General features: G+C 42.0%; 1 protein-coding gene across 3 annotated transcripts in view; it reads right to left on the bottom strand.

Moving 5' to 3' along the window:
• The window catches only part of LOC132439838 (putative neutral ceramidase C), a 125,091-nt gene that overhangs the window by 66,705 nt on the left and 46,209 nt on the right, over positions 1–12,177 (bottom strand). For 2 of the 3 annotated variants that reach the window (XM_060034558.1, XM_060034560.1), the window contains exons 1-3: positions 10,497–10,711; positions 7,208–7,386; positions 5,601–5,750 (exon numbers count right to left, since the gene is read on the bottom strand). In XM_060034558.1, the coding sequence (XP_059890541.1) occupies positions 5,601–5,750; positions 7,208–7,386; positions 10,497–10,704 (537 nt within the window). In that variant the 5' untranslated portion in view covers positions 10,705–10,711. Of the gene's footprint in view, positions 1–5,600; positions 5,751–7,207; positions 7,387–10,496; positions 10,712–12,177 lie in introns of those variants that run through there. The other variant, XM_060034559.1, reaches the window with a different exon arrangement.

Here is a 12,177-nt window from a genome sequence, read left to right as displayed (position 1 = left end):
CCCAAACACTGATTCCTAGGTTGCCACACCCACATGAGCAACCATGTAATACCAGGCAAATGTGGAAAGGAAATAGGATATAACTAGACCAACATTACCAGCCCACACTCTCCATCCCCATAAGGTTCCATGTTCCTTCTGTTTGATCCTAACTCCAGCCCCAACTCTTCATCACTCTTACATACTCTTTCACACAGTAAATATTACTGCTTCATGAAAAAGAAATGTCTGTAGGGAGAAGGGGAATCAATCAATGAATGGACACCATGAAAGCTTAACTAAAGTCAAAAGCTGATGTTCTGGGCTTCCCTGGTGGCGCAGTGGTTGAGAGTCCGCCTGCCGATGCAGGGGACACGGGTTCGTGCCCCGGTCTGGGAAGATCCCACATGCCGCGGAGCGGCTGGGCCCATGAGCCATGGCCGCTGAGCCTGCGCGTCCTGAGCCTGTGCTCCGCAACGGGAGAGGCCACAACAGTGAAAGGCCCGCGTACCGCAAAAAAAAAAAAAAAAAAAAAAGCTGATGTTCTTACAATTCTGTAACCAAGACAAGAAGGTCTTGGAAAAGAAGGAACTGCCAGTCAACTTTAGAGCTCCCTGTCCCACACATTTTTATTCCTAAAGAACTGTAGCATTAGGATTTTTAGAATTCAGTGCATTTTTTCAGGTTTACACAAGAATCAAGCTCTTGAAAACATAGAAATTATGAATCTTGAATTTTAAAACAATAGAAAAAGACTACAAACAGCTTACAGAAATCTTATCCTAAACTACAGTCTCTGATATGAAGTCAGACATGTGGGACTTCTGGGGAAAAAGAAAAAAATTAAAAACTCAGTCATGTAATAACAATACCTGCCAATAGCCATTATAAGTAGCATGTTTCCTACTTCATGAAAGGAGGGCTATTTTAACATAGAGCAAAGAAGTGACATTAATGTCTATCGCTCACTTCTTCAACTGCAGTTTCCATTCCATTTCCTACTGCTGACACTCTTGGGAACATGACATAGAAAGAGTTAGAAAAGTCATTCTGCTTTCCTGCCCTGCCTCACTGCTCAGGGATCTTCTTTAATCTTTATTCCATGCTGGAAATTTCATCAATCTCAAAGCTGAGACAGAGAATCTGACTAAAACCAGGTGTTATGCAGGGAGATCAGCTCGGTGCTTTGTGACCACCTAGAGGGGTGGGATAGGGAAGGTGGGAGGGAGGGAGACGCAAGAGGGAAGAGATATGGGAACATATGTATATGTATAACAGATTCACTGTGTTATAAAGCAGAAATTAACACACCATTGTAAAGCAATTATACTCCAATAAAGATGTAAAAAAAAAACCAGATGTTATAATAAGTTTAATGGCACTAGTTTAGTTACATTTATTTTTCACACTTTCCCCTTGGATTAACTTGGGATACGTAAGGGGGTTCATTTATAGGTCTTTCCTCTGGGTCTCAGATTGTAAGGGGAAGTAAAAATAGGAGGAGATGGTTAAATGGTGCGCAGTATTAACTTCATAGTGGTCTACAACCCAATACATTAACCTGCTATCCCCTCCACCCCAAAGTGTCTGTTTTGACTCTATTTCTACTTAATGACCTCACCATTTCCTAATCAGAACCATTTTTGATTCCTCAGAAAAACAGTATAGTGCTATGGTAATGAGCATGTGCTCTGGCAGGAAGATGTCAATGTTTGAATCCCACCTTGGACAGTTCCTAGCTGCGTACACTTGGACAAGTTACTTGGTCCTCTGCAACTCAGTTTCCCAGTCTGTCAAATGACATAATAATAGTACCTCCTTCATACAGTTGTTTGGAGGATTAAATGAATTAATATATATGAAGCACTTAGACCAATACCTGACTCGTCACAGGAACTATGTCAAGTGTTAGCTTTTATGCCAATTCATCCCCAAATCTCATTAGCATTTAATTTGACTTTTTACCACCATATAGTCTCACTGCTGTCCCATTGGTTTAAAACTTTTAGGCCAGCATTACATAGTATAGGGGAAATGGCCAGGCAAAGTTTAAATCCCTCCTGCAAGGCTAGTTTCCCTTTCTAGTTCTTTCAGCCTTTTAACACCTTGTAAAATTCCCCCATATTAAATCCCCTGTTTGAAATGCCTAGTGTGATTACTGTTTTCCCACTGGACTCTTATCAATAGAGCCTTGATATTAATTTAAGGAATCTGCCAATTTGTGTCTTCACCACTAGCTCTAGTCTATTACAATCCACCTCGAACATCACTGTCTGATTAATCATCCTAAAGCACAACTGTGTTTGCATCACTCCTCCACGCAAAAGTTTTCTAAGAATCCCCATCACCCACAAAATTAAAAACAGCCTGGCATCCCAGGACCCTACAAATTATGACCAACACACCTTCCAGGTACATCTCCAATTACATGCCTACATGTGTCCTAATAGAACTAATCTGTCTCTTCAAATACATCTACATTTCTCCCTTGTGCCTCTCTGTGTCCATGTTGTCCCCTCGATTTGATAGCTCTTCCTCCCCATGTCAACCATTTAAAATTCTCCCCATTCAAGTGTCACTTCCACTTTGAATTTTCCTCTAGTTTCCATTTCCTGAATCCCTGTGTTGTACTTTTAAAGTACTGTATGTCCACAAATTCTTCAATACCCCTGGCTTCAAGAGGTGAAGTATAACTTTCCCACCTGTGAGTGTGAACTAGACTTGGTGACTTGCTTCTAAGGATAGAACAGGGTGAAAGTGATGGTGTGCATCTTCTGAGCCTGGGTTATGAAAGGCACTGTGGTTTCTTCCCTGCTCTTTTTTTAAAAAATTAAAGTATAGTGGATGTACCATATTACATAAGTTACAGGCATACAATATGGTGATTCACAATTTTTAAAGGTTATGCTCCATGTATAGTTATTATAAAAGATTGGCTATATTCCGTGTTGTACAATATATCCTTGTAGCTTATTTTATACATAATAATTTATACCTCTTAATCCCCTAACCCTACATTACCCCTCCCTTCTTCCCTCTCCCCACTAGTAACCACTAATTTGTTCTCTATATCTGAGTCTGTTTCTTTTTTGTTATATTCACTAGTTTGTTCTATTTTTTAGATTCCACATACAAGTGATATCATACAGTATTTGTCTTTCTGACTTATCTCACTTAGCATAATAGCTTCCAAGTCCATCCATGTTGTTACAAATTTCATTCTTTTTTATGGCTGAGTAGTATTCCATTGTATATATGTATATACACCACAGCTTCTTTATCCATTCATCTATTGATGGACACCTAGGTTGCTTCCACATCTTGGCAGCTGTAAATAATACTGCTATGAACATGGGGGTGCATATATCTTTTCATATTAGTGTTTTCATTTTTTTCAGATATATACCCAGGAGTGGAATTTCTGGGTCATATGGTAGTTCTATTTTTAATTTTTTGAGACACCTCCATACTATTTTCCACAGTGGCTACACAAATTTACATTCCAACCAATATGTATGTGGGTTCCCACATCCTCGCCAGTGTTTGTTATTTGTGTTCTTTTTGATGATAGCCATTTTGACAGGTGTGAGGTAATATCACAGTGTAGTTTTGACTTGCATTTCCCTGATGATCAGTGATGTTGAGCATCTTTTCATGTGCATGTCCTCTTTGGCAAAATGTCTATTCAGGTCCTCGGACCATTTTTTAATCAGGTTGTTTGTGGTTTTTTGATGTTGAATTGTATGAACTGTTTATATATTTTGGATATTCACATCTTATCGGTCATATCATTTGCAAATATTTCCACTGACAAAACGAAAAGACAACCTACTGAGTGGGCGAAAATCCCTGCTCTTTCCTTTAAGTTACACACTATAAGGGACGCCAGCCGCTCTGTCATGAGGATATGGACAGTGGGGGAACTGTCAGTAGCCACATGAGTGAATTACCTTAGAAGTGGATCTTTTAGCCCTAGTCAAACCTTCAGATGACTGCAGCCTTTGCCAGCATCTCGACTGCAAGCTACCCTAAGTCATAACCACCTAGCTAAGCCAGTTCTGAATTCCTCACCAACAGAAGTGTGAGATAAAACAACAAATATTAATTAAGTCCCTATTTCGGGGGGGGCTATTTATTACTCATGAATAGATAACTAATATATCACTGTCCTTTATTCCAGTAAATTACAGTTATTTGCGTATTTCTGGTACAGTCCTTCCTCCAATCCCCTAACTAGGTACTGAGCTCATAGGAACATGTGTTATGACTCACTTAGCTGTGTGCCCCTGAAGTGCCTAACAAAGTGTCTTACAAAAAGCAGGTGATCAATGCTCTCCAAGATAACAGAATGACCTCACTTTTAAGAATGTAGGCGCTGGTGTCAGGCATATATGTGTTCAGAAACCAGCTCTACCTTCTTCTAACTGTGTGAACTTGGGAAAGTTACTTAATCTTCTCTAAGACTCAGTCTCCTTACCTGCAAAATGGGGATAACAACAGGCTGACCTCACAGTTTTGTTGTCAGTATAGGTGAGGGGCAAGTACTTAATCCTCTGCTCCTTATGTTTCCATAGATGGGAGAGACTTACATTCTACTCCTCGTGAGGGGGTGACATTAGAGAAATGCTTTTAGGCCCTCTCATCATCCCTCTCCCTGGCCCCTTCACACCGCAGGAGGAGAAAGTGTTTATTTGGTGAGGTTGATAGAACATGACACTGAATAATGGACATTTAATGGTCATTATTCTAGATGTTCCAGACTCTCCTCTTTCTCACATTTGTAAGTGTGTGAGCAGATACTAAGAATACACTTTCTTTCTGTGACCTGATCCCTGCAGAAAATATAACCAGATCAGGGTCTAGAAATTGGCTGAGAGAGAGACACCTGGAAGTCCATGTGTCTATAACTATTTCTCTCTCCCTCCCCACTCGCTCTCTGCATCTTACAAGCTGCCTGTCCAGGACCTCCTATGCACCTTTCTGCTAAGCTCAACTTTCCCCACAGGTGGGTTACATGGTCAAAATTGGCAGAAAAAATCATAGAAAAGCCTGCCATATTCTACAAAACAGTTTAGAGTTTAAGAGTGCTAATGTTGTATTCTTTTAAAATTTTATTATGGAAAAGTTTAAACATGTACAAAAATCATCAGAATAGTATAATGAAACCCCCATGTGCCTTTCACCCAACTTCAGCAATTTACGGCCAACCTCATTTCAGAGTTGCTTTTTAATTCTCTTTAATTCCTTGCATCTATTCTTAATTGTCTAAAAACTCGAGGGGAGGGTTAGTGATTAATTGGCACTCTCAGACTTCTAACAAGGAGGATTACAAAAGCGTGTATGTGAAAGTCACTGGGACATAATAAGCTTGCAAAAAAAATAGCATTAATAATGACGGTGAGCGACCAGCAGCATGGAAAGCAGGTTCTGACCAAGATGACTTGGCGTGGAATGAGGCTCATTCCCCCCATTCGATCATCTGCTGGATTGTCAAGAGCTTCTAACCTTGAGGGTAGTAGAAACTCACTGGATGTGAAACCACGAGAGCTTAGTTACTGTCATGTTCACCTGCAGACTTTGCCTTTAAATCACGTCATCTCTTTCCCACCTCAATCACTTACCTCCAGCCTGAGTCGTTGGGACACCATGCCGATCTCAATGCTGACAAACACTACTCGACTGGACTCATCTGGTTCCGCCACGATGAACGCACGACTGTACAACCTCGTGAGGATGCCTTGTGCATTCTGGCCAGTTTTGCTGTAGCCCATCTAAAGAGGAAGAGAGAATCAGCTCCACTCCTTCTCACCCCGCTGTTACCAGAAACCAGGCACAACCACACAAGAATAGACTACTTAGGAGAGGTAAAGAAATACAGTCCACACGACACTGTGGCTCCGAGTGAGACAGGATATGTGTTTTCAAGAGTAAAGCCAACATCGCAAAACAGGCTTTGCTCTTCTGTGCAGAAAAAGGCAAAGTAGTTGTTGGGTTGGCAGTAGCTATTCACTGGCCTGTGGGCAAGGAGGGAGCTGGTGTGACTCAGGAATTCCATCACGATGCTGGAGACCTTTCATGGCTTTTCTGTTCTTTGAAACAGGACCGTTTCTCCAGCCTATCTAAGGTACTAGAGAAGAAATCGCTCCCCAGCCATCATTCCACATTCCCAGGAATACCCTGAAGACTGGAGGCCCCTTCACTTTGGTTGTTTGGCATGTGATTTTTTTTTTTTTCCTGAAGAAAATGGTTTCCTTATGACTAAGTAATCCTTATTGAGGGTGCCTCCCCCTGGCTTTTATCATGTTGTCCCTCCCTCAGCCAAGTCAAATCAAATACACCTATCTTGAAGCCCCTCTCTCACCACGTCATGAAGCCCGCCCATAAAAGCTGCACCCGGGTCTTCAGCATGGTCCCTCTACTGCTTGTTTTCCCTCTCATGTGAGTGGTCATTTAAGGTTTACATTCCAGAGTCGCTTTTCAGAACAGACAACAGGGAATAATTCCTAGAGTCTAAAGATTATTTGGTAGGAGACAGAAAAATCCCATCAGGCAACCTCCTGCTCTGGTTACCTAGTGAAGGGTGGCTAGAAATGTGTGTCTACCGTCACAGCCCGGAAGTTGCATGCCAGCAGCCCCTAGCCACAACTGATCCAGAGAAGTGTTTTACTTGGCTAACACACTGTTGGCCCACATTAGATTTCCAGTTTTAACTAGAGTTGCTTCCATTTTCCAATGGAGAGACTTAAATCCTCAGATCTTCAATCCATAAATATTCTGGCTTCTCTTGAGAAAACTGTAAGGTAGGGCAGTCCTAGATCCACACCCTTACATGGGAACAATCAGCTAAAGCCATGCAACTTTCTACTTGTACCACAGTCACCACCACTTTCTATTGCCCCCCAAAAAACTGAGGATTTACTAGACATTTATCATCTTACACTGGCCTTCTTCGGTCATTTATGGTACCTGCCCATCCCCTGTAGTATTGGAGTTCGTCCACCTTGACATTTCCACTCACAAAAAAAGGCCAATTGAGTTTACAAGGGAGTTGTGGTTAAATAAAAGGTCCCCTCTTCCTCATAGTACAATATCCATGATGTCAGACAGCAGTGAAGTCAATAAAAAGTGAGAAGGAGATTATGACATAATATTTAGGAATAAATACAGGGTGCAAAATAATAAAGTTACCTGTTTCACAGTCTCCTCAAGGATCCCATGATTTACCTACCAAAATGATATCTGCTACTTGGCCCGTGCAGTCAGCTCGCCCAACACCAATATGGTAGCCACTGAAGTTCTGAAATAGAGTAGGCTCTGGGGTGCTGGGTGTTGGAGATGCCTGGATGGCTGTGGGGCCCTGGGTGGCTGGAGGGTGGGTGGCTGGAGGGATCTGGGTGGTTGGAAAACCTGAATCAAAAAACAGTAAGATATTTAAGAAACAACATTTCAGCCCATGCACTTGTCAGCATCACTTAGAACACACAGATTCGGGTTCCTAAGGATGAACCTTTGTATATTCTCTTACATCTAACATACACGGTGAGAAACATCTCAGGAACATGTTTTATAGCGTAATCCCAAGGAGGATCCTTTTCACGGAGTGGAGATGTTTCAGCCTAACAGTCAAGCTCTCTGTCAAATGTCCTTCAACTTCTCCTCACAAGCCCTTCCTGTCTAACCTGTCACTCTTCATTCACTCACCCTGCACTTCTATTCCAGCCAAACGAATCAGGTGCCAGGTTCCTGGCACACAGCCCACTAAATCCAGCCTCTGGGGATCTGTGTCTACCACTCTCTCCATCCAGAGACCTTACCCCTTTCTGGTCCCTCAATCAGTCTCCTCTACCCCTTCAGAGTAGGTGCGGTTCCATCACAGCCAGATCCAGCTTAACCCCTCACCTTCAGGATGCCACCCCGGCTGTCTCTACCTGCTCTTATCCTCCTCGACCTTCTAAATCTTCTATTCTTAATGCAACCTAGATCACTCTACACCATAGTTCTGTTTATTTTAATTATTCTCATATCACCTATATGTATGCATATTAATACATATATTCTACATCAACATCACACACACACATGAATATCAAAGGATGCAGAATGGGATAGAGACTAAAAGAGCAAGTGCCAGAAACAGCCCGGGTTTGAAAACTAACTCTATCATTTACTAGCCGAACAAATAACTTAACCTGTTTTACCTCAGCTTTTCTCATCTATGAAGAAAAGTAACATAACTTTCTCATAACAAGAAGATAATAATACCCTACTTCCGAGGGTTGATTGACAATAAATATGTTAATACATATTCAAAATTTAAAGCGATGGCCGGCATACAGCTTTGTTTTTTTACATATTTAGACATCTTACTTATATATTTTATTTGTTTGTTTCCACCCCAGACAACAGCAACACATGTCAGTGTCACAGTGCATTAGTGGTCAGAAAGTATTTAGGCGAGAGATGAACAGAAGACTTCTTCTGGGTTCCAGAATTTTGGAGCTCAAGAAAGTTTAGAGATCACATAATCCAATCTCCTCCATTTTACGTATGAGAAAACTGAAACCCAGAGAAATGACTTAAGCAAGATTTCATGGAGAGCATATGATGAATCAGGTGCCTAACCCAGATCCTCCAACTCAGAATCTGCAGCTCTTTCATCCACATTCTAAGTGTAGTTAGAATTCATGTTTTCCCATCCCCAAGCCCACGTTTTCTACAAGACATCAAGTATTGCAAGGAAGGAATCAGGCACCTTTGCTATTGCCTCATTTGTTCCAATGTAGGAATGTAGCGCCAACCAACGCCAAATCTAGTCACATAGCCAAAGGATTCTTTTCGATCTCAGAGACTCAGAGCTGTAAAGCAGTACTAAGGCTAGCACCTACCTTTATGGGAGTTTGTGAGGATTAAATGAGAAATTTACATAGACTGTTTACCATAGTGCTTGACACAAAGTAACCATTCAATAAATAGCAACTTCTACTATGAAAATAGTGACTGTAGTTATTAATTACCTCCCTGAGCCTCAGGCTCCGGATTCTCTAATTTTAAAAGAGAAAACTAAGTCCTATGCATTCTTTCATTTCTAGCAGTCTAAAACTCATTCTGCCCGCTCCCAGAAAAGAGGATCTCTGTTTCTCTGGGTCTGTGGGCAGTGAATTCAAAACATGGGGACAGGGACTTCCCTGGTGGTTCAGTGGTAAAGAATCCACCTTACAATGCAGGGGACACGGGATCGATCCCTGGTCAGGGACTTAAGATCCCATATGCCACGGGGCCACTAAGCCCACGCGCCACAACTACTGAGCTCACATGCCTCAGCTACAGCCTGCGCGCCGCAAACTACAGAGCCCAAGCACTTTGGAACCCACGCGCCACAACTAGAGAGAGAAAACCCGCACTCCACAACTAGAGAGAAGCCCGCGCACCACAACGAAGAGCCCGCACGCAGCAACGAAAGATCCTTCATGCCTCAATGAAGATCCCGCATGCCTCAATGAAGATCCTGTGTGCCACAATGAAGACCCAACACAGCCAAAAATAAATAAAATAAATAATAAATACGTCTTTAAACAAAAAAACATAGGGACAGGTAGAGAATACATTAGAAAAGAGAAGAGCCCACGAAAGAGAAAACCAAGGTGAACAATGTTGCCTCTCCTTCTCCACTGGGCCTGTGGCCAGCCCTCCCTTTACTTTGGTGAAAGCATTCAGTCCCCACCTGTCTTCCCTACTGTTTATCAGGTATATAACCTATCATCAAAGGAGAGGCTCCCATGGACGCGATATTGCCTGTAAATTTAGCCTAGGTGGTTTTCAAAAACTAAGTTAATTTCCAACATTTAAAAAAAAATCAGGAAAAAAAAACCCCAGATGTCTAAACCGCCTCCCCCAATTTCCAGCTTCCCTTGAAAACTCAGAAGGGCTGAGTCGATGTGACATCATGACAAAAAACAGCTGGCACTCAGGAGGGCCCGTGGATCCTCTTCACCAGAGAGACACCTGTCCCCACCCTGGGCCATGCCCCCCACCCCATTTATGGAACTTGATTGGCCCTCATGCGATTTGAGTTCAAGATCCCCTTCTCTAAAGCTTTCACAGGCTAATTGACATTCAGTGGGTCTTTCCTTCTCCTTTTGCCCCCCACCCCCTAGAGAAGATGATGCCAGAAAGGAGGCAAAGAGAAAAAGAAGAGGCTCAGGGTAAAAGCTCACATTACTGGGCCTTGAAGAATCCTGAGCTGTACTTAGATCAGTGGAAAAGTGAGACAAATAAGTGCATGTCAGAATGCAGCCCTGGCTATTTGGGCCAAAGGTAAACTTGATAAAAACTGCTATCAATGCATAAAGGGCAACTACGGTAAAGGTTAGATAACCGTCCCAGGCTGCTTAAGTACATATTGAACTGCCCTGTTAGCAGCATTATCAGCAGACACTGTTTCTTGCCTTGATGTCCCCCAGAATGAAGAAATTTCCTACAGGCTGGGAATAGCATACAAGAGAACCCATGATACTTGCCTGTGTGATTTTCAGTGGTCCCACTGGTGACGAACAACAGGCTGAGAAGAGCCACCGTGATCCCTGTCATCATCACAAAGAGGAAAATCAGGAATATCTCTAATGTGGAAAAGGTACATTTGGCCATTTCTCCTGAGGAAAAGCAGAGACAGAAGAACAACTGCAGAAGAGACAGAAAAAAGACAGAATAACAAATTAAAATACACATGCTTCAAGCTGTCCGAGGCTAAGATGTCTTAGCTCTTTCATATGAATAGACTATACCAAGAATACCAAGTACAGGACATATTTGCCACTAGGTCCATATCCCAAGCCTGTGGAAGAAAAGACCAGTCAATTACAGCACTCCTTGATGAATTCACATGGGGTTTCCAAACGCTTCTCAGCACAGTGCTCATGCTGGAAGCCACCACCCATCATTTGGCATTGGCAGCTAAGCTAAAACCTATCTGTATTCCTTGGATACATCATACTGCTTTCATTTATAGCAGTGATGCTCTCTGTACATGGGTCTAGATTGGAGCATTTCTGTCAACAGGGATAACTGATGTACCCACATGGCTTGTACTTGTGAGAAAGCTTGCTGGGGTTAGGGCTTTACTTTGTGGCCATGGACTAAGTATCTTGTCCACAAGGAGGTGAAACGGACCTTTGGCCTTTAAACTTCCTGTTCTAACTTTCAATTACTACCTGAATAGAAAAGGGCATGGAAAAGGAGATTGGCATCTCTGATCTCAAGCCAGGCATTTGTAAAATTTCCCTCTTCAGTGGTCAGGAGGATCCCACACATTCTGCAAATCCCATGTTGAAGTATGAGGATAAAGACAATGGCCCTTGTGTGCTACAAAAGCAGAAAATGTCCTTACAGATTCCTTAAGATATTTTCGGAGTAGAATTCATCATAACTCAGAGGGACTACAGAAGCTGAAAACTCACATAATGTAGCATGAGAAAGGATAATATGATGGTTAAAAATTGCATTCTGAAGTCTGGTGCCAGAGTTCAAATCTCATTTCTGCCACTTACTAGGTGACCCTGGAAAATCATCCCCATCACTGAGCCTCAGTTTCCCCATCTGTAAATAGGGATGTGACAATGATGATAATTTTAGTACCTATCTCATAGAGGTTTTATAAAAATAAGACAAGATGACACAGTAATAGTTTGTTTCATGGAATGTGATAAGCGTTCAGAATGTCAGCATTTATCATTAGGTTCTAAAATAGCAAAGACTCTGTGCTCCTCAGCAGCATTAAGGAGAGTTTATATGAGTTTGTATTAAAGAATCACGGATCACAGGTGGGAACTTTAGAGTCCGTTTTCTTAACCTCAAGGAAGCTTGAGCAGTGAGATGGGATTTTGGCCCCAAGACTTGCCCCACAAATGGCTAAGATGTGGCTAAGATGCTGCTACCCCCAAGAGCTGTATATTGGCAACAAACAGATGTATTTAGTATGGCCCAATTTTTCATTTCAATGTGACTTAGTCAACAAGATAAAAGATAGAGCTTACAATTTATCTGTAAAAATAGAATCTACTTTTACAAATATGAAACTTCGGTTTTCTTTCAAAATATTTTGTAAAATATGGCAACACAGAGACAGCATTCCCACGCACCAAGAGTTTTGTAAAACTTAGTAGCTGCTGTTCCCTTTAGATGCGGCAGCCCTTCTCCAACCGG

Source organism: Delphinus delphis, chromosome 16 (assembly GCF_949987515.2).
Source record: "Delphinus delphis chromosome 16, mDelDel1.2, whole genome shotgun sequence".
Classification (NCBI taxonomy): Eukaryota; Metazoa; Chordata; class Mammalia; order Artiodactyla; family Delphinidae; genus Delphinus; species Delphinus delphis.
This window is presented reverse-complemented; position numbering and strand designations above follow the sequence as displayed.